This window comes from Metopolophium dirhodum, chromosome 2 (genome assembly GCF_019925205.1).
Source record: "Metopolophium dirhodum isolate CAU chromosome 2, ASM1992520v1, whole genome shotgun sequence".
NCBI lineage: Eukaryota > Metazoa > Arthropoda > Insecta > Hemiptera > Aphididae > Metopolophium > Metopolophium dirhodum.
The window spans coordinates 30956924-30980930 of NC_083561.1; the positions used below are offsets into that span (position 1 = coordinate 30956924).

A 24007-nucleotide genomic window follows, 5' to 3' on the forward strand; every position below is an offset into this window, starting at 1 on the left:
AAACAAGTATTTAAAATATTTAGTTCATTAAAGATAAGAATTATTCAAGGGTACCCGATTGTCAATGTTTAAAAATACTGGCTAGAGGTAAAATCATAAAAAAAAAATTGAAGGAGGGTGTTGGCGCCCGCAGGCAAATGCATTTTAGAAAACAAAAAAAAAAAATTGGAAAAAATTTTACAGAATAAAAATACATTTCAAAGTTCAAACTAAAATCCCAAGAATATTAAACAGAAAAAACTGTTTAAAATATTTATTTCATTAAACAAGGAATATTCAAGAAGTATAAATATGTCAATGTTTAAAAAATTGGGATAGAGATTAAATCATAAAAAAAAATTGAAGGAGGGTGTTAGCGCCCGCAGGCAAATGCATTTTAGGAAACCAAAAAAAAATGTTGAATAAATTTAACTGTATGATTCCACATTACAAAGTACAATCTAAAATGCCCAGATTCTTAAACAAAAAAAAAATATTTAAAATATTTAGTTCATTAAAGATAAGAATTATTCAAGGGTACCCGATTGTCAATGTTTAAAAAAACTGGCTAGAGGTATAATCATAAAAAAAAATTGAAGGAGGGTGTTTGCGCCCGCAGGCAAATTCATTTTAGAAAACAAAAAAAAAAATTGGAAAAAATTTTACAGAAGAAAAATACATTTCAAAGTTCAAACTAAAATCCCCAGAATATTAAACAGAAAAAACTGTTTAAAATATTTATTTCATTAAACAAGGAATATTCAAGAGGTATAAATATGTCAATGTTTAAAAAATTTGGCTAGAGGTTAAATCATAAAAAAAAATTGAAGGAGGGTGTTGGCACCCGCAGGCAAATGCATTTTACGAAACCAAAAAAAAATGTTGAATAAATTTAACTGTATGATTCCACATTACAAAGTACAATCTAAAATGCCCAGATTCTTAAACAAAAACAAGTATTTAAAATATTTAGTTCATTAAAGATAAGAATTATTCAAGGGTACCCGATTGTCAATGTTTAAAAAAACTGGCTAGAGGTAAAATCATAATAAAAAAATTGAAGAAGGGTGTTGGCACCCGCAGGCAAATGCATTTTAGGAAACCAAAAAAAAATGTTGAATAAATTTAATTGTATGATTCCACATTACAAAGTACAATCTAAAATGCCCAGATTCTTAAACAAAAACAAGTATTTAAAATATTTAGTTCATTAAAGATAAGAATTATTCAAGGGTACCCGATTGTCAATGTTTAAAAAAACTGGCTAGAGGTAAAATCATAAAAAAAAAATTGAAGGAGGGTGTTGGCGCCCGCAGGCAAATGCATTTTAGAAAACAAAAAAAAAAAATTGGAAAAAATTTTACAGAATAAAAATACATTTCAAAGTTCAAACTAAAATCCCAAGAATATTAAACAGAAAAAACTGTTTAAAATATTTATTTCATTAAACAAGGAATATTCAAGAAGTATAAATATGTCAATGTTTAAAAAATTTGGATAGAGATTAAATCATAAAAAAAAATTGAAGGAGGGTGTTGGCGCCCGCAGGCAAATGCATTTTAGAAAACAAAAAAAAAATGTTGAATAAATTTAACTGTATGATTCCACATTACAAAGTACAATCTAAAATGCCCAGATTCTTAAACAAAAAAAAAATATTTAAAATATTTAGTTCATTAAAGATAAGAATTATTCAAGGGTACCCGATTGTCAATGTTTAAAAAAACTGGCTAGAGGTAAAATCATAAAAAAAAAATTGAAGGAGGGTGTTGGCGCCCGCAGGCAAATGCATTTTAGAAAACAAAAAAAAAAAATTGGAAAAAACTTTACGGAAGAAAAATACATTTCAAAGTTCAAACTAAAATCCCCAGAATATTAAACAGAAAAAACTGTTTAAAATATTTATTTCATTAAAAATGGAATATTCAAGAGGTATAAATATGTCAATGTTTAAAAAATTTTGATAGAGGTTAAATCATAAAAAAAAATTGAAGGAGGGTGTTGGCGCCTGCAGGCAAATGCATTTTAGGAAACCAAAAAAAAATGTTGAATAAATTTAACTGTATGATTCCACATTACAAAGTACAATCTATATTGCCCAGATTCTTAAACAAAAACAAGTATTTAAAATATTTAGTTCATTAAAGATAAGAATTATTCAAGGGTACCCGATTGTCGATGTTTAAAAAAACTGGCTAGAGGTAAAATCATAAAAAAAAAATTGAAGGAGGGTGTTGGCGCCCGCAGGCAAATGCATTTTAGAAAACAAAAAAAAAAATTGGAAAAAATTTTACAGAAGAAAAATACATTTCAAAGTTAAAACTAAAATCCCCAGAATATTAAACAGAAAAAACTGTTTAAAATATTTATTTCATTAAACAAGGAATATTCAAGAGGTATAAATATGTCAATGTTTAAAAAATTTGGATAGAGATTAAATCATAAAAAAAAATTGAAGGAGGGTGTTGGCGCCCGCAGGCAAATGCATTTTAGAAAACAAAAAAAAAATGTTGAATAAATTTAACTGTATGATTCCACATTACAAAGTACAATCTAAAATGCCCAGATTCTTAAACAAAAAAAAAATATTTAAAATATTTAGTTCATTAAAGATAAGAATTATTCAAGGGTACCCGATTGTCAATGTTTAAAAAAACTGGCTAGAGGTATAATCATAAAAAAAAATTGAAGGAGGGTGTTTGCGCCCGCAGGCAAATTCATTTTAGAAAACAAAAAAAAAAATTGGAAAAAATTTTACAGAAGAAAAATACATTTCAAAGTTCAAACTAAAATCCCCAGAATATTAAACAGAAAAAAACTGTTTAAAATATTTATTTCATTAAACAAGGAATATTCAAGAGGTATAAATATGTCAATGTTTAAAAAATTTGGCTAGAGGTTAAATCATAAAAAAAAATTGAAGGAGGGTGTTGGCACCCGCAGGCAAATGCATTTTACGAAACCAAAAAAAAATGTTGAATAAATTTAACTGTATGATTCCACATTACAAAGTACAATCTAAAATGCCCAGATTCTTAAACAAAAACAAGTATTTAAAATATTTAGTTCATTAAAGATAAGAATTATTCAAGGGTACCCGATTGTCAATGTTTAAAAAAACTGGCTAGAGGTAAAATCATAATAAAAAAATTGAAGAAGGGTGTTGGCACCCGCAGGCAAATGCATTTTAGGAAACCAAAAAAAAATGTTGAATAAATTTAATTGTATGATTCCACATTACAAAGTACAATCTAAAATGCCCAGATTCTTAAACAAAAACAAGTATTTAAAATATTTAGTTCATTAAAGATAAGAATTATTCAAGGGTACCCGATTGTCAATGTTTAAAAAAACTGGCTAGAGGTAAAATCATAAAAAAAAAATTGAAGGAGGGTGTTGGCGCCCGCAGGCAAATGCATTTTAGAAAACAAAAAAAAAAAATTGGAAAAAATTTTACAGAATAAAAATACATTTCAAAGTTCAAACTAAAATCCCAAGAATATTAAACAGAAAAAACTGTTTAAAATATTTATTTCATTAAACAAGGAATATTCAAGAAGTATAAATATGTCAATGTTTAAAAAATTTGGATAGAGATTAAATCATAAAAAAAAATTGAAGGAGGGTGTTGGCGCCCGCAGGCAAATGCATTTTAGGAAACCAAAAAAAAATGTTGAATAAATTTAACTGTATGATTCCACATTACAAAGTACAATCTAAAATGCCCAGATTCTTAAACAAAAACAAGTATTTAAAATATTTAGTTCATTAAAGATAAGAATTATTCAAGGGTACCCAATTGTCAATGTTTAAAAAAACTGGCTAGAGATAAAATCATAAAAAAAAAATTGAAGGAGGGTGTTGGCGCCCACAGGCAAATGCATTTTAGGAAACAAAAAAAAAAAATTGGAAAAAATTTTACAGAAGAAAAATACATTTCAAAGTTCAAACTAAAATCCCAAGAATATTAAACAGAAAAAACTGTTTAAAATATTTATTTCATTAAACAAGGAATATTCAAGAGGTATAAATATGTCAATGTTTAAAAAATTTGGATAGAGATTAAATCATAAAAAAAAATTGAAGGAGGGTGTTGGCGCCTGCAGGCAAATGCATTTTAGGAAACCAAAAAAAAATGTTGAATAAATTTAACTGTATGATTCCACATTACAAAGTACAATCTAAAATGCCCAGATTCTTAAACAAATACAAGTATTTAAAATATTTAGTTCATTAAAGATAAGAATTATTCAAGGGTACCCGATTGTCAATGTTTAAAAAAACTGGCTAGAGGTAAAATCATAAAAAAAAAATTGAAGGAGGGTGTTGGCGCCCGCAGGCAAATGCATTTTAGGAAACCAAAAAAAAATGTTGAATAAATTTAACTGTATGATTCCACATTACAAAGTACAATCTAAAATGCCCAGATTCTTAAACAAAAACAAGTATTTAAAATATTTAGTTCATTAAAGATAAGAATTATTCAAGGGTACCCAATTGTCAATGTTTAAAAAAACTGGCTAGAGATAAAATCATAAAAAAAAAATTGAAGGAGGGTGTTGGCGCCCACAGGCGAATGCATTTTAGAAAACAAAAAAAAAAAATTGGAAAAAATTTTACAGAAGAAAAATACATTTCAAAGTTCAAACTAAAATCCCAAGAATATTAAACAGAAAAAACTGTTTAAAATATTTATTTCATTAAACAAGGAATATTCAAGAGGTATAAATATGTCAATGTTTAAAAAATTTGGATAGAGGTTAAATCATAAAAAAAAATTGAAGGAGGGTGTTGGCGCCCGCAGGCAAATGCATTTTAGGAAACAAAAAAAAAAGGTTGAATAAATTTAACTGTATGATTCCACATTACAAAATTCAAACTAAAATCCCCAGAATATTAAACAGAAAAAACTGTAAAGTATACCAAATAAAGTATACTTATATCGAGTATCGACTATCGACTATCAATATAAAGGAGCCTCAATTGCCTTCCCCTCCGGGATTAAGGTGTCAACAATCAAAGAATCAACTTGATAATCAAACACTTAAGTTCGGCAACTTGCAACTCAGGATCTTTTTATTCAAAGTGTCCTAATGAGTTATAAGAAGGTTAGTTAGGTAAACTTATGGTTAGTTGAAGCCAAAGAGTCAATAGGGCCTTTGCAATTCAATATCTTTTCCTACGTATTCGGCATTGTTAACATAACTATTCTACCTTTACACTTTTTCTTCCCCCGTCTCTCACAGCTATATACAGGTTCAGCCACTCTCATTCCACACCTCCATATGATCGGTATTCTGTCTATCCATCTCTTCTTCAGTCTTCTCGTCCATCATTCCTCCCGTAAATTAACTTCTATAGCCACTCTCACTATCTCTTATCATACAGTGACCGAACCACCTAAACCTATTCTCTCTTGTTTTCACTACAATATGTACACTACCCTACACTACCCTACACTACCCTTAATTAATTAATTTCTTATTCTATCCTCTTTTGTAACCTTACTTATTATTCTCATATCTCCTACTCTCACTCCACTTACCTACCCTAACCTTACATTTCTTTTTCATCTTTCCCTTTCCTACACCAAACATTCTGAAATCCTGTTGACCCATTTCCTTATCTTCGCCATATCACACACTTCCTAATTCCTATTCACTCAGTCTCAAGTTACCTACAAGTCATCGTACTTGATTATCGGTGAAAATATTTAAATATCATTGAGCGAATTCCCTACTCGAAATAATTGCTAAAAAAAATATCATACCTCACCAATTTTCTAATTTTGAACACGACTTTATTGATAGCCCGAATAGTGTTATACCAGTATAGTTACAATACAAATATTGAAAATTTTCGGGCAATACATCCCCTGATCAATTAACTATAATAAAAAAAAACTTACTGAGAAATAAGAAAATACATACCTCGTGACGGAATCAAAATCTGCTACGAAACTTAGTTTTCGAAATACTGAAACGTTCACACATTTCAATCTGCTTATGATATATTATTCCCAGTTTGAAAACGTTCACTGGCGAATACCATTTCTGAAATAACACGCATCTTATGCAGTAAAATGTTCTACAATATTCTAATGACCTATGCGTTACAGTCTACAGATATTATATAAACCTACCAATAAATACCTAATATTAATTTTTATTACACAGAGTTTGTATTTTTAAATGTTGTATTCAAGGATTTATTAGTTTTATTTTTATACCTAACAAAAATTAAATTTATTCACAAGTCAGTTATCAACTAGAACTCGACTACGATAGATCATTTAAATTTTCCAGAACAAGCCCCCAGTTATTGGTCGCATGCCAATTTTAACCATATACTAGACCACAAGTTTATAGACATTCTATAATGCATTCTGCTGCCGGTGGCCCTAGACACTGTTGGGGAAATTATATTTCTTTAGTAATTAAATTACGATACGAATTATAAGTTACGTAGGTACTTGTCCAATACTCGACTACCTACCAGAATTTAAATTAAAGAATGTGATATACCTAGGTAACATATCGATCGATTCTAAAACAGAAACTTAACCTAGGTACAAATAATATCACAATATCAAATAGTGAAATGTGAAAATTTGAAGAAAATTTCCTATAGGTATATCCCGTAAAACCCCCAAAATAAAACGTACGTTTGAGGTGTTCTCTTAAAACCCAAATATTTAATGCCCGTATCCCGTATGCATAGAAAATGTATGTTTCACATTTAACGAAAACTAAAACTATCGTGGTGGTACTGAATTACGAAGAACGTATAAAACAAAAATAATCGTCACCAAGTGATAGGTATAATCTGCTATGTACTTACAAATCATATTAAATAACATTAATCATTATGTATTTTCTTATTTTGTTAGGTCGGTATAAAAACCTACCTTCCTACTTGTAAAAGCATTACCTAATCATTGATTTAAAGTTTTAAAAATTATTCTGCTATAACAATAAATTAACAGTTGTAGGCAAAGTATTATAATTTAAGGTATTTTTCATAATATCCTAATTTTTGTACACCTATAACAACTGGATTTTAAAAACTACTCTACGTCTAGCGGGTATATAAGTTTGTCTGACAATAAATATTTACATTAGGTCTACCGCGTCAACAGAGTAGTAGGACAAAACTTACGTAATTATTTATTCTTCCGGCGAAACGCGTTCTCTTCGAGTATATAATATTGTCTAGTGTCAGAGCTGTGCGTCTCCGCCAAGCAAAATGCAGCGCGCGTCTTCATATCTCCGATCCAAAAGTTCAGTCTGGAAGTATTGAGATTAATGACATTTATAAAAATAGGCACCTAGCTTAATAACCAGAATGGAACGAAATATTATGTGAGTACGTATTGGAATCGCTGTTCGTCTCAAACGATTGTCATTTGCCATAGATTATTTATAATTATAACCTCACCGTCCCAATCATAGAAAATATATATATGGTCCTAACCGATGGATGATAGATATTTTTACATTATCTTCAAAAAAACATTTATTTGTTTCTACTAGACGCAAATGCGGTAAATTGAATTCAAATTTATAATATAGATAACGGTTTTTTTACTTGGTAACCATTTATTTATTACTTGGTTTATAAACAAATTCTAATTGATATAAAATAGTAATTATATAAAAATAGTTTTATTGATCCCAATGTTTAAAAATAATGTTTCAAATAAAATAATAAAAAAAAATTAAGAAATACCTATTAATTAATATGTATTACCTAAATAACAAAATAACTAAATAAATTCGTGTTTTTTTTTAAACATTTTCACGTCCCCTCCCCCCTCTTTACGAAATCGTGTAACTCCTCCTTAGAGTGGTGCGCCCCTTAGGTTAAGAGCCCTTGAAATAGTGCATGTTAAAAAATGCCATATCCTCCCCCCCGACCCTTGACAACATCATTTGACTCATTTAGCTACTTTATGAATTAAGAACGATACATTGAACGTACAAAACTGTACCTACCTACATAATAGTTATCAACCTATTAACCCATCAATAATATTATATTTTTTATTGTGTACACTAATCGATTGGTATATACAAAATAACGTTAAGTTATAAATAGGACGTGCATTTAAATGCATTAAAAATAAGAAAAATACGATTTAATGCACTTATATTACAAAGCTTAATAAAATGGCCAGAAAAATTAAAAGTCCAATTTAAACGAATATAAAATAGAATTTAGATAAGTGTATAGGTAGTGTATTCGTTATATTTTGAGTTTCATTATAACACATCAGTCGATCAGATGCTATTTAATATTTTAAAATAAAAAAATTCGACAGTAATTCCATATTGGCAAGTGTTGTTTTCTATAACTGAAAACTGAAGTTATAGTATCGAACATAATGGGTACGTAAAAAAATAGAAATATAAGAAAAAAAATTACCTTTATTTAATTGTATTTAATTTTTTTCTAATAAGTTTTTATAAAATTGACTTTATCCCATATAAATGTTCTAATTTCATTTTTCAATTCGTTGATAATATATGAAACGAATTCTTTGCTTGGAAAGCAATGTTTTAGAAAATTCAGAAAATGCAGTTTATATTTAAATATTATAAATAATAATTTCTGATGCATTGATGCGGAAGAGTGAGGGGGTGGACAATCAGCCGAACCGAAATCTAACATCTTAAGCACTTAATATAAACAATTTTTCACACACGCGTCATGGTATGAAAATAAAAAAATATTTATAACTCATATATTTTATACCAATTTTCTACCGAAAAAAATAAATTACTTTAATCTCAATATTATTTATGAGTTAACGATATCTTTGCTCAGAATCGTTTTTCGTTTGTTCGTTTTGTATTTTAATAATTTATACGTGGATATATTATTATTACTAATAATTATAGTAGTTGTGTTTGTTTTATTTCATTAATTCATTTAGTACTATACCAATAAATTATATATTAATTAATAATTTTTAAAACATTGTGTTCAAAAAAATAAAAAAAAATGTGATTTTAATTAGAGTCTTGTAATGTACCTACCTATATTTAAAAAATAAATAAATATGATAATAACTGTTGAAATTTTAGGGACATAATAGGTAACACATTCGTGTATGTAGTATTACACTATTTATATACCTATACGAGTATATGAGTAGGTATATTATTCATAAGTGCGCACACGTCAGGATAGGCAGTTGACCATTCCGTGAATATACTTTTATGTGTACATGGTTATACATCCCTAATCCCTATGATATAGAATATAGATATTAGGTGAACAATAGAAGTTAAGTATGTGACACTAAATTAGTAGTTACCTATAACTTATAACGTTGTATTTGGAAAAAAAATTACCAGTTATTAATTAAAATTGTATCTTATGACTATTATCAGTTATAAGTCATAACATATAGGTATTTCTATAAATTAAACCAAAATATTTATATATTTATATTAAGTACCCTGTATAGGTATGCACCTATTAATTATAATTATTCTACAAACAGGGACTGGAAAAACGACGACGGCGTTTATATCTCGCGTATTTTATACATTTCTAGTCCGGAACTAAAATATGCGCCTACAACACTTGGATAGCACATTTTTCGTGACATTAAATATTTGTTTTAAGTCTTAAAAGTAAATTTAAGCCCCAAAAGAATATAAAAACAAACTTACTTTAATTATCGACTAATTCGGCGGAATCCGTGACGTGTGTGAACTGCGACGCCCATGAGGAAACGCTCCAGAATACAGCCAGAACTTAGAATATTGTGATTTATGAAAAATAAAATTATACGAAACGCAGTAAGTTTTTTGCTCATATCTTCTTTGCTTATTGAACATTTAGAATTTTTAATCGACTGTGTCTTCTGCAACGACTTTGAGATTTGCCATAGATTAAATAAATAAATGATAGATACTAGGTACGTCAATATGATGAATCCACGGATATAATATAATGCAACTTTTTATATCAAAGAGTTCTGTGTTAAGGACCAATTTGTTCATTGCAATTTGATATGACAATAAACCAAAATAGTTTATAATTTTGAATTTGAATTATAATAATATGATATAGGTATTATTTACATTATTATTTTCGTTTATCAATTTAATTATTGATTAAGGTGGTGAATAGATATCAGAAGCACAAGAATATTTTTATAAGAGCATATTGTATTTTATGAATTATTAAATAAAAATGTGATTACTGGATTTTAGAGTTAACATAAAGCCATAAACGTATACAGTAAATTCATCAAATACTATAATACCAACTATATTTTTACAATGATGTGTGTTTTTTTTTTAAATATTTTTAATTATTTTTTCTTGTGGTCTGTGTAAACGATAAGTATTTGTAATAAAGATTCAATGTTCATATATAATATTATATTATAGGCACTCAGTATGTAATCATATGTTTATTTTTAGTTTAATTTAATTGTAGGTATTTAGTAAATAATAATAGGTATACGAAATTGTGTTTTCGAATAGTAATTTATTGTTTGTATTAATACCTACACCATAATAGGGAACTAAAATTTTGTAAATGATGTACAAATGTATTTTTGGTGTTTTAAGGCTGCTGTAAGATCAATTTATGAGAATCCTTGCATTAAATTGTTAGGATTATTTGATATGAATAATTATTTTATTACATATAGGTTTATTACATATTGGTAAGTCGATCAGAAACTATATTTACACAGAATGTTAATAGTAAAAAGCTATTAAAATATCTATTATTTGTATTTATTTGTTAATAATAATTAAGACTTAAATATTAGCAGTAATCTTGTTCCTTTCACAATATGTTTTTTAATTATTTTTAATTTAATTTACATTTATCCCAAAGTGATCTCTGAATAATCATTCAATGATGAATTTAATAGTTACATTCTCGGTTACATTAATTGGATTATAAATTAAAATAAACTACAGTTTCCAGCTTCTACTACAACATTATTTTATATTTTAGTTAATGTTTTTAATTTTTTAAACGCAGTCTGCACCTTGTGTTGGTGATTTTACACGTAATATAATAAAATTGATACTAGTGATGAGTAGGTGAGTACCTTATTGTTTAATCAAATTATTTACACGATTATTAACTAAAAAAATATCTATGAAGTATAAACATCCGCATTTACATTAACTATAAATTCATAATTGTATGAGCTATACATGTTACATATATTTTTCGAAAAAACTATTTAAAAAAACCTAGTTAACAGATTGTCCGTGGCAATAAATATTTAATTTAAGTCTAAAAAGTAAATGTAAAATAGTAGGTAATAATATGAAAACAAACTTACTCGTAAACATCTACTCTTCCGGTGAAACGCAGCTAGAGTGCCGCCATCGCCGAAGAAACAGCTATCTTCATCCATCTTCATCTAATGAGCTCCGATGAGCTGAAACTTGAAAGTATCGAAATATTTTATGAAAATAACCTGATCAAACGAAATTTGAGAGTTTGCGTTACAACTTATCCGGTTTAACGAACTGTCCGTTTATATTTGTGGCCTATTATTTTTTTGTTCACTGAAATCAAAATATACAATATATTATATTTATAATACAATAGTATTTGCTGAAATTATTAGAATTGTTAACCGTCGCCGACGAATTTCGACAATTGACGATTGCTATAGATATCATAAAATATATTATTTACTATGATAAATCCAAAGAACTTTTATATTATTATATAAGTACTCAGTAAACCTATACGGTATATTTATAAATCGTATGTTCTTTTACAGAAATCTTTGTGATCTGCAATGCACCTATTCTGGTTTTCTATTTCAATTATAGTTCGCATGCCAAATTTAACTATACAAACTGGTCCGCAAGTTTATAGACATTCTAATACATTCTCCCGCCAGTGCCAATAGACAAAGTGTTTGAGAAGTTATATTTTTTTGGTACCTAATTAATTTACAATATGAATTATTATAAGTTACCTATGTAGGTACTTGTCCAAAACTCGACTACCTGCAAATCATTGGTTTTTATGGTATAGCCTTACGAAGTTCACGATTTTCGGTGTTTTACGCACCCGTACGACGCTTAAAGTTTACCGAGCTTAAGTATTACCAATTAATTTTTTTTTTAATCTAGGTAAATCAACGTTTTAAAATTGATGATGCAAAAATATTCTGACACCCACCCATGGTGGTTTTACATAACAAGTCGAGGGATGTTTTTGATTTTAATTGTTCGAGCAAGCGTAGTGTGGTATACCGAGTACATATGAAAATACCAAAAATTTCAATTAGTTATAATACATATAACTTAAAAATAAGACTGACCACCAAGTTCTGACTTCCCTGTCGTTTTCAGTTAAAAACTAATGATTTCCGGCAATTATGTTTTGCAATATCGTTCTTAATTCGTTGTTACTTGTAATATATACATATGCCTATTTTAAAAATATTATTCGTGGGTAATTGAAACGTCTAAAATATATTATCATATACAAATAATAATAATCCAACTTAACTGGCTACGGTATTAATAATATTTAATAATATCAATATAAATATAGTATACAATATCCTAGGCTGACAAATCGTCTCCACTTAAAATCGTTTTTCGTATACTATGATATTATATCATTGAACTCAAATTTAACACTATCCATAACAGTCACCCACTTGTAACCTACTGTTCAGCAGAGTCACTTCCAATTTTATTTTTTAGATTCTGAGGGAAGCGGTGAATGTATTGATTTTACAATGATGTGTGTTTTTTTTTTTATTTTTTTTTTGTGTCTGTCATCACCTTTTAGGACAGTAAAAGTGCTTGAATTTTCTTTAACAGTAACTTTTCTGATAGGAAAGTGAATCTAGTTGGTACTATGGGGGGTCAAAAGTAAAATTAGTCAAAAGTAAAAATGTATGAAATGTTTAACTTTTATGGCTAAGGATTGAAAATTTAAAACAAGGCTCCACGTAAATAGGTTATATATAAATTACTTTATTCACAATCATATCATCAAATATACTTATTTCATAGGCTGACTGACCGTTTTCGCTCAGAATGGTTTTTCTTAAACAATGATATTATATCATTGAATTCAAATTTAACACCATCCATTACAGTGACCCACTTGTAACCTACTGTACAGCAGAGCGACATCCACTTATCCCCCTTTTGTTTTATTTTATTTTAGTAGTATTTAATATTCTCGTTGAAATATTTTACTGTTTTTAATTGTTTCTATTAATATTTATTAAATTAAAAACAAATAATCATTTATAACCTGGTTAAATGCAAAACAATTGTGTTCATAATTAATAAATACTTGTTAACATAATTTTATTATTTTAGATTTGGAATTATATTCAAACAAATTTCAAATTGGTGTTTTAACTATAAACGTACAAAAAATATTTTATAAGTTGTTATTGTATGGGTAGTATTGTATCATTGTATCTCTGCTCGAATTGGAGAATCAATAAAAAAGGGACTTATGGACTTGATAAAAATCAGCGTCATTTGAATTGATTAAATTCAACTTACTTCCCACGGACGTTACCGGATTCTGCGAAAAATGAGCTTTTTTGGTTTTCGTCAATACCCTTTTACGCCAAATTATAAAAAATGACATTCTCCTTTCCACCACTTAAATTATAGGCACACAAAAATTCACCGTCCTTCCCCCCCAACCATCAATCCTCAAACAAATAATTACTGCACTATACAATAGTATAGGAACGCAAGTAACGACTTATGACTACCTATTTATGCACGACTAAAATTAATACTTTTGAATAAGAGTCATACTTATTTACGTTAATTTATATGTTTTTAAATTACAATTAAATTATGTCCCATAGCTATTGGGTATGTGTAGTGTCGTAATAATAATAATAGTAATTAAACTTATTATTATTAGCATTGTTTAATTGTATAATATTATCTAACAACTTATAAGTTATAACAAGTAATTGCACAGTTTTGCGAAACATAAATTATAAATATTAAAAAATAAAAATAGAACCGGGCACCGCCGTTCCAGCGCAAAAATGTAGAAAGGGGTTGGCGATAGGCAATGTTTACGTTTATATGTCCGTCTTATTAATTCGTGCGTATACGCATATATTTATATATTTTAAGTGGGAGCAGCTGTAATGTCGTGTGTACATACTACATAATAATAATATAATGTCATATCATAATACGATAATATTTATTATTATTAATACGTATTTATTATTTTATTAACGATTGTTATTATTAATTTTCCGTGTACGGCGGCGACGAGGCGGCCAGCTAGTGTACGCGCGTGTACTTGGTTGGAGAAAAAAAAACAGGTGAAGGGTCCCTACTTTAGTGACTGAAAGAGAGGGAGAAAAAGGGTTTTCCGCGATACTGAGCACACGAGTGCACGCCAATATCGGACGCTAGCGTGTGTGCAATATATATATACGTGTAAAACGCGTCCTCTTCGAGTGCGGGGAGGACTAACTTTTTTTATTACAAAAATGGAGAGGGTGCCCTTTGATGTGATGTGATGTTGCACAGTATAAAAGGCCACGGCTCTCTCTCTCCGTTATATATTGAAGTTAATAGATTACACGCCGCCGACCCGGCGACGGTGTTTAAAAGTCGTAATAAAAATTCTTCGAGTAGGGCGGCCGCCGTTCGTGCTGCCGCCACCCTATATTTAATATCGTCGTCGTGTGACCCTCTTATATTCTCGTCATCCGCGACTATATAATGTTATGTATTATACGCGTCGTTTCTGCACTAGGGGGGTACCCTTTGAGGGCAGCCACCGCGTATGTACAGCCGTATTTATTTGAAATATTTATCGTTTTGTCATGTTATATGTATAGGCCGTATAGCTAAACCGTAGCTCATAATAATAATAATATAAAATAAGGTATTTAATATTTATGCATATTATAATATTATATTCCAATATATAACTGAAAGACTCGTCTCCTCCGGTATTCAAATACACCATGTGATGTACCCCTTATGATACCCTCGTAGACACAAATAGAGAAATGCGATTAGGAGGGCTTAGCTGCACTCCCTGACCCATTTTAAATTATATAGTCTTTAATACCTATTTATTCAAGTAATCAGATATAATTAAACTTACTGACATTAAGCGGATTGTGCCTATAATTCACACTACATAGAGGGGGCAAATAATATTTTAACTTTTAATTTAAATTAACAGTATGTATTCTTACATACATTTTGCTGTAGTTTTTAATTAATGTATATTATCTTATATATAAAAATCCCGTGTCACGTCTTAAATAAACTCCGAAACTACTGGACCGATCTTGATGAAATTTTTACAATGTGTGTACAAACTCAAAAGATAGGCTAATCTTAAAAGGGAGAGGATCAACCCCGGGAGGTGCTATAACGGGAATTTTGAGATTTCAGATGAAAATTTTTGTTTATAAATGGTTGCTGTGAGTGACGTCGTATAAAATGATACGTTCTAGAAATTTCAATCCAGAATTATAGTGAATCGTTAATTCGTTGCCACGAGGACAAACAAACCATTTATTATATACATCGACGATTTGTTATTGTACATATTATACATATTCAATAATATTCAATCTGTATTATTATTATGCGTCTATAAGCAATGATGGGTTAAGCTATATAATAATAATAATAATAATAATAATAATAATAATAATAATAAACAAACTATTTGCTTTACTTTTTAAATATAAATTATAATATAATATCTAACTATAAAAATGAAATGAAAATCTCTGTACAGGCTAAACTCTGGAACTACTTATCAGATCTTCTTGATTTTTTTTTTAAACGAAAGAGTATTTCACGGAGAAGGTTTATATGAAAGACAATTTTAGGAAAATCCACCGGAGTATAATAGTTTAATAGTCTGTGTATTTATATAGTTAGATAATGTCTGTATTATTAATTTATATATATATATATGTATAAATTAATGTTTGTGGGTAGATTAGACCTCTGGGAAGAAGATAGGTTAATTTACAAAGGGTTAAATTCGTTTTTTTTTGTTCATCGGATTTTAGTACGGTTAGGTTAGGATAGGATTTTGTATAAATTGCTTATAAATTAATCTACCGTAGGTAGAATTTAGTAAAAACGAAAAACTTGGTATAACTTTGATACTTTAAGAGTTAAATCATACACTTACGTACAAACAGCACGGGGTCCGCGATCTACCGCAGGTAGATTGCCTACTTGATAATGTACTGCTGCAAATCAGAATTTTTATTCGGGGCAACGGAAAAGTTAAGATAAATCTTGAACACCATACACCAAATATTAAATAATGAATTGAACAAAGTTTGAGTCATAATATAGAGTTGATACATTTATAACGGGCAAAAAAGTGCACGGGATCAGCTAGTACTATTATAGATTTGAACTAACTATATCCCCTATCACAGGCTAATAAGCTATGCTTATTGGGGAAGTGTAAACCAATATGTTTATTTTTCCTCGTAAAAAATAATGTATATATTGTTGTTATTGACAATAAAGATTATTAGTCTTCTTCTTATTATTATTATATTAATTTATAAATAGTATTATTTTACTATAGTGTCCTTATATCGGTTGTACGTGTGTAGGTTAACATATTTAAAAACAATATAATATGGATTATTCGTGGTTTATAAACGCATCGTAAACATTATATTATAGACGTGTATATCTATTCTATTTATCTATATATATAAAACTAACAAATCCCGTGCACTTTGTTGCCCGTAAAAAATGGCAACTCTTAAAAAAATTATGATTGTTAAACTCCTTTTGGGTGTAACTCGCTGCAATAAGGGCAACTCATCCACCTTGGTAGGCAATGTTCGAAAATTCGATTTGATGCAAGCACGGAAAAAAAAATTACTATACTATTATAGTTAAACAAATTATAGTAAATACAACTATTTAATAGGTAAAATTACTAAAATGATTTACTTATTATTACCTACTATATAAATATAGTTATTAGTTATGGTTAGGTTTACTATATTTTATAGTTAATGTAGTTTTTAATGTTTGAATTAACTAAAAAATATAGTTAAAATAGCATATTTCAGTTCGAATAACTATAATAACTTGACTATAATATTTTAGTAAATCTGATTAATCTTATAGCTATCCCTATTGCAATTATAATGTATAATCTATTCTACTATTTTTATAGTAAAAACTACGAACAACTGTTTTTTTTTCCGTGTATCTATGACACTATTATGTCATTATTAGAAACAGGCAAATCGCCTTTTGAAGTAGTAATTACATTTTGTATAACATTAAGATTATTAGAAATAGATAAATAAACATCAAAATGACCTCTATTATTTCCAGTTACTGGGAATGTATCAACACCAAATTTAGCTTAATGATTATTATTAAAATACATTTAAAATAAAAATGGGAAAATATTGCCAGCTGAAACCAATTCGTAATAACCATCGTAGACAGTAGGATTGACTATTTCACGAAATATTTTGACTCGTTTTGAGCTGTTTACGGACATTGTCAATTTTCAATTTTTTTAGTTTTTTTTTCTATAAATATCAATAAAATTTTATCTGTTGAGTAAAAAAGCGTGAATATTTTATATAAGGCTCCTGATATATCGTTCTAATAGCAGTTGAAAAATATTTAAAATACATAGGCACAATTTTTTTTTATAAGCATTTAAAGTTCAAATTTTGACAACATTTATCAAATTTATAATATTTACTAATTATTTTGTAGTTAAAAATGTATAAAATGTTTAACATTTATCATTTATCATTTATCTATGGCTAAGGATTGAAAATTTAAAACAAGGCTTCACGTAAATAGATTATATATAAATTACTTTATTCACAATAATATAATCAAATATACTTGGTAATATCATAGGCTGACTGACCGTTTTCGCTCAGAATCGTTTTCTTATACAATGATATTATATCATTGAATTCAAATTTAACACCATCCATTACAGTGACCCACTTGTAACCTACTGTACAGCAGAGCGACATCCACTTATCCACCTTTTTTTTTACATTGTTTCAAATGTTCAAGACATTACAAGACAACGTTTTTATTAAAAAATTATATTTTTAATCCTTATAATTTTTTTTGCTTTACTTTTTTGAATTACAAACTTACAGTTTTAATTTCATCCTCGAAAGCAGAATATTTTTCTGAGTATTTCGATTCATACAAATTGAGTTTAAGTATTTAAAGTATTTAAAGTATTTTATGTCTGGATGGACTGGATGAGTTGCATGTTGTATTATTGGACCAACATTTAGCGGGGTAAGTGGTATAACTGCGTACCACTCCACTCATCAAAACTTTAAATACTTATAACTTATAAACTTATCCTAAGTTCAATTTTTATGTATCGAAATACTTAGGAAAATATTCTGCTTTGGAATATAAAATTAAAACTGTGTTATAATTCAAAAATTAAAAAGGATAAAAAATATTAAATTTTTTTTTACTTTTTTAATGTTATTTTAACGACAGTAAAGCATCATGTGAAATTTTTTTTTCAAAAACATCTATATTTTTGATATAATAATGAGTGTTCAAAATCACCTGGTACTTAGCAATTTTAAATAGAGCTGCCGACGTAAAATGTGCACTCGAAATATTTACAAATTACAAGTGTCACCTTCCGAAGATAAGTCGTTAGGTGCTATATATAATAATATTATCTTAGTCAATAAAAAATAGGTATTTTACAGGGCACCCGCAGAGGAGGGCCAAGGGGGCTATTGCCCACTGGGAATTTTTTACTGCATGTACTTTGATATCAATATTATTATACCTATAATATTAGATTATAAGTAATTTTTATCTTGCCCCGGGTGGGATTTATCCTGCAGGCGCACTAGGGTATTTTAAATGGCTATACAGTATCAAACACTAGTCAGTAGGAAAAATTCAATTTTTAATCAATAAACATTTTTTTTTTAATATACTTCGGGTTTACATTATATTAAGATGTTGAACTGAAAATGACCAATGTCGCTCAACCATGAGCCATTGTGGTTTATGATTAAAACGTAAGATAAACTAACCTATATTATATGTATCGTACACACCTATATATAGGTGCTTATAATTAATTTAATTATATTGTATAGGCTTACAAATTATGAAGTGATAGACCAATAATTACTAATTAGTAATTAGGTAGTAAGTTCCTTTTTTAACCGAGGACCGAATTGGAACTGTTAATCGCATAATATTTACACTCAATTAGTATATCTATAAAGGGATATAAATGTATAATTTACGGTTAACTTTCACATTTTAATACGTTTTTGGTTTGTTTGTATAAGTTGGACAGTATTAAGTATAATATATAAGGTACCTAGGTAGTTTTCTATGAATTAGTGGTTTTAAATCCAAAAAGATTTATCAATCTTGATAAGTAGGCAGTAGGTAGGTATTGGTTTGACCAAAAAACATTCTATAGGTAGGTCGTAGGTACCTAATTTAACATTCTAGTATAAGTACACCTTACACCTAAACCATTGACACAACTAGGGGGGATTAGCCCCCCCCACCCCACAAATATCCCTTATTGATTTAAATATAAGCCCCCTATGGGTTATTTTAAATAAATAGTTTTGTTAGCCCCCCCAGAATTTTAACCCTAGTTGCGCCTATGACCTAAACATGTGAATTTCACTGAATTCGTTTAGTTTTCATCAAGGACCGAGGTTCGGATACAAATTCAATTAAGTATGAAACTATTCAAATGTTTCCAAAAATTACGTTTACCGTTATTTTATTACCGATAACAATATATTAAAATGTACCTATTTTTCTGTTTCCCATTGAATAATATTATGACTTATGAATGTTATTCAGGTTTTTCGTTCAGTGTTATGTATTTATATTAATTTTTGGCATTCTTACCTATATCATCTCAGTATCTCACTATTTAGTATTTATGCATTTTATATTTTCTTCAATTCTAAATTATAATTACAAATAGTCAATAGTCATTGTCTTCAAAATTTTAAACCACTCATTCATAAAGTTCATAGTTTATATTTTAATAATCTATACTTTATAGAAGGACTATAATCATGATGCAAATTGGTTTTAACTTATAAGTTACCTATAAGATTTTATCCACTATTCCACTCCAGAATTTCTAAATTATTATATTATTCACCTGGGGGCAAATTATTAATCTCACCAATTAAAAATCTAAAATTTATTTTTCACAAGTTATACTATTACCTGCATTATGTTTATATTATAGCATTATTTAATATTTTAACACATTACAATTAGGTTCATCTCCAGAACAAGCCTCCTCAAAATGAAAACCAAGTTATTATCATCTTAAAACGATATTCACAGTCACTGATAAAGTTATTTAAGCTTTTAGCTAAGTAAATCACCATTTAGTATAAATTTTTTTTTATAATAATTAGAACCATTACATTTTTTTTCTTATACCCATGTATATGAATATTATTTGGTTTTTAAATTTTGGAATTTTGTTAGTTTTAACTTTAGATGCGTATTAAAGAAAATGTATTGTGGATCTGTGTTTAACCTGACGAAGAGAAAAAATTATTTATCGACAATATTTAAAAATAAAAATTTTTAAAGCTCAAAAAGAGTCAATATTATTTAATTATCTTGTAAGGAAAATACTTGTATATTATATAAACATTTTGTTAGTTTTGACCCAACAAAGTACCAACTAAATTCACTTTCCTATAAAAATGATGCTGAAGTAGAAATTATAACCAATTTTAGTGTCTTAATAGGCGATTGCAAACATAGGTGTGACTAGACTTCATGGGCAGGGGCAGCCTAGCTAATAACCGGCGCTACCTTATGAGTGAACTGAAAAAAGCCCTATACACCCAAAGCCGTATTTTTTTAAGCCCCCCTCCACAATGAAATATTTACATGATTTAAAAAAAGTCTAAATTATCTATTTACAATAATAATCTACAGAAACTTCAGAAATAATATTCATCTACAGCCTTGGATTACACCACCTAGCTACAAATCAAAAATAATACAACAATAATATCAATAATATCTAGATGCGTAGGTACCGTATCGTCGTCGTCTGTCTCAAGTCTTTATAGTAGGTTTTTCCGATTTCGGAAGTCAGGAAATCAATCTTTGTAAATAAATGGTAATAATAACAAAACCCACAAAAAATCAAGTTTTTAAAAATAAATAAATGTTGTAACACTTCTGACTTAAAACTCGGTTGACCAGCACCTTTCGAAAATTGTAGGGCAGCCCAGGCACCCTAGGCTGCCACCGTAGACACGCCTATGATTGCAAACATAAAATAAAAATGAATTAATATAAAAGCACAAATCGTTGGAAAATAAATTCATTCATGTGTACGGGGGCCATCAACCTATTTCTACTGTATTATCAGAGGTTTTTGACTTTTTACACAATACCATTGATTATAAATAGTAGAATTTATTTATAAATGGTAACACTATTAATTAAATTATTAATTAGTTATTGGCTATTTTTAACGTTACCTGTGCTACGACACTCTAGAAAGTCATCTTTCTTATATTTGTACAATATATTTTTATACTTAGGATTACAATTACCCACCAATTTTAGGAGTACACCCACCCCTAAAATAGATGTGGCTGCCGCCACACCTAATAACCCTAATGGGTTTGGCACCACTGCCTGAGCCATACTTGAAACCCATGATATACGCCACCGCCAAGTTGTGCTTTTCTTGATTCGAAACAGAAAGTTGTTTTTACTTATTTATAAACAAGTACTGCCCCCACTGTTTACATAGAATGTCTGTCCTATTTGGCCATTTAGGGAAAATGTGCAAAAACACACTTAGGTAATATTTAAAAATAATAACAAATGCTTCATAAAGAAACCTAAATATACACCAAGAACCGGAAATTAAACAACTCCAAGACCACATTAAAATATTTACTGAAAGTTTCTTCAAGTCTATTCAAAGTCAAGAGGTTCAATGCACTATACTACCACTACAACACCGCCTAAGATGATGTTTTCATGACGAGCATAAGGAAGTAAGGCTAAATAAAAAATAAAACATAAAACATTATCATCAATTTATTGTATTATTTGCAATCAGATTTTTAATGCACTATGTATGTATACGAATATTAATATAGGTAGGTAGGATGTTGAAGTTGAGCAGTTTAATTATTGTGTATGGTGAAAAACACAATTGCTCATAAGTAAGCGACGAGTATTATTCTAAGAATCACATATTAAATATATAAATGTTTTAGTTTACTTATAACATTTAAATCTATATTAAATATTTACAAACATAATTTAGATGTAACACATTAACTTAATTGCTTAACCAGAATAAAAATAATAGCTATGAACAGTCTTACAGTATTAACAAATACATTATTTAAATGTTACAATTGTTATGCGGTTTTAAGCCTTTTTGTATGATTTAATACTGGAGGAGTACCATTGTTCATATTTTGTTCAATTCTTTTTTGCTTATCAATCATTTTATTATAAAGAAAAATCATCAAATTAGTATTTTCCGCGCACACAAATGATTTAACTAAATTACTTAACGTTTTAAATGTATGTGACATTTCTGCATCCTCAATCTTTAAAATGATTTCATTACTAGCATCAATAGTATACTTATGAACAGAATTACCTGTTAAAATCCACAATTGATTACCATATGCTGCCAAATCCAAAACATTGTTTTCAAATTGAATAGTTTTTAAATTTTTAATTCTCCATTTGTTTTCTTTTTTCTCTGATTTAATGAAATGTACTTCTTTAGAGTTGTATAATTGAATAGCGGCTAAATCTTCAATTTCAATAACACTTTGAATTGCAGTTTGCAGAGTCAGTTTATCAAGAAGATCACCATTATCGAAGTCCCATAAACGCAGTGTACTGTCACCAGAGCCAGATAGGATAAAATTGTTCAATAAACAAATTCCACTAACGTACGCCTCATGTCCCATCATGTAATGCACAATGTTTTTCCCATTTGGATAATGTGAGACACGTACTTTTTCATCGTTGTCGCACGTAACAATATACTTTTCATTATCACTGATACTTATGTCAAGGATCATAGACGAATGACCCAGGATACGGACAGGGAGTTCTTCAAATGCATAAACATCACCTTTTTTATCACCGACAATAATTACATTGGTTTTGGGTGTGAAAACTATGTTTGTTGCATGTTTTGCAAGTGTTTTGTTTTCAACCAACGTCCAGTCTGAGGTATTCCAGATGCTCAGAAGTTTACCTTTGTTTGGGTTGTACGCAAACAGTTTTCCGTCAGCTGAAAACGCTGCACATGCTTTTTGTAAGTCGCGGTTGTTGATTGGAATGTTTTTATAAGCTTCGCCTAAACTTTCTGTGAGATTTTTCACATTTCCACTGTCTAATGAATATACAAAACATTTATCAACATCTATTGACGACACCACAACCGAATTTTCACTAACAGCCATACAAAACGTCATATTATAAATATTATAAAATGTTTAAATTTTAATAAGCACAATTTAATATTATTATTCAATCACTAAGACACAGGTCACAATTTTTATTTTGAAGAATATTTACAATATTTAGTAGAAAATAAATATTCAAAATTTAAATAGGGAACTACTAATACAAAATGGGTATAATTTGGTATACATACCTAACCAAAAATAAAATAATTTTTAAAATCGTTTTGTTGGAATTAAATATCGATATTCAGTGTTGCCTTGTATGATCGATAAAAGTTTGCTTATAATTAACTTCAGCGTTCAGTTAAGAAATAATAATTATACTAAAATAATTATTGTTATTGAAATTGATTAATTAAACTTTGGTTTTCCCAAATTCCTAACACCATCGTTCAACAAACATTAAATTATTTATTAAAAGAAAATTATCGATAACGTCACTTTAAATCAGGGACTAAGATATAATTATATTGGATTGATCACAAAATCGGCATTGATAAGGACCATGCCCAATAT

General features: G+C 28.6%; 1 protein-coding gene and 1 long non-coding RNA gene across 2 annotated transcripts; both read right to left on the reverse strand.

The window, feature by feature from the left end:
* Positions 1–4425: 4425 nt before the first annotated feature.
* Positions 4426–11519, reverse strand: LOC132939565 (uncharacterized). The gene is made up of 4 exons (XR_009663989.1): positions 11303–11519; positions 9660–9743; positions 7138–7265; positions 4426–6032 (listed from the first exon to the last, which is right to left on the reverse strand). It is a non-coding gene; the product is annotated as an uncharacterized LOC132939565 (long non-coding RNA).
* A 10554-nt stretch (positions 11520–22073) lies between these two features.
* On the reverse strand, positions 22074–23929 carry LOC132938054 (tRNA (guanine-N(7)-)-methyltransferase non-catalytic subunit wdr4). The gene has a single exon (XM_061004722.1). It carries the CDS (start codon positions 23498–23500, stop codon positions 22421–22423), a length of 1080 nt encoding a protein of 359 aa, XP_060860705.1. The 5' UTR covers positions 23501–23929; the 3' UTR covers positions 22074–22420.
* Positions 23930–24007: the final 78 nt, after the last annotated feature.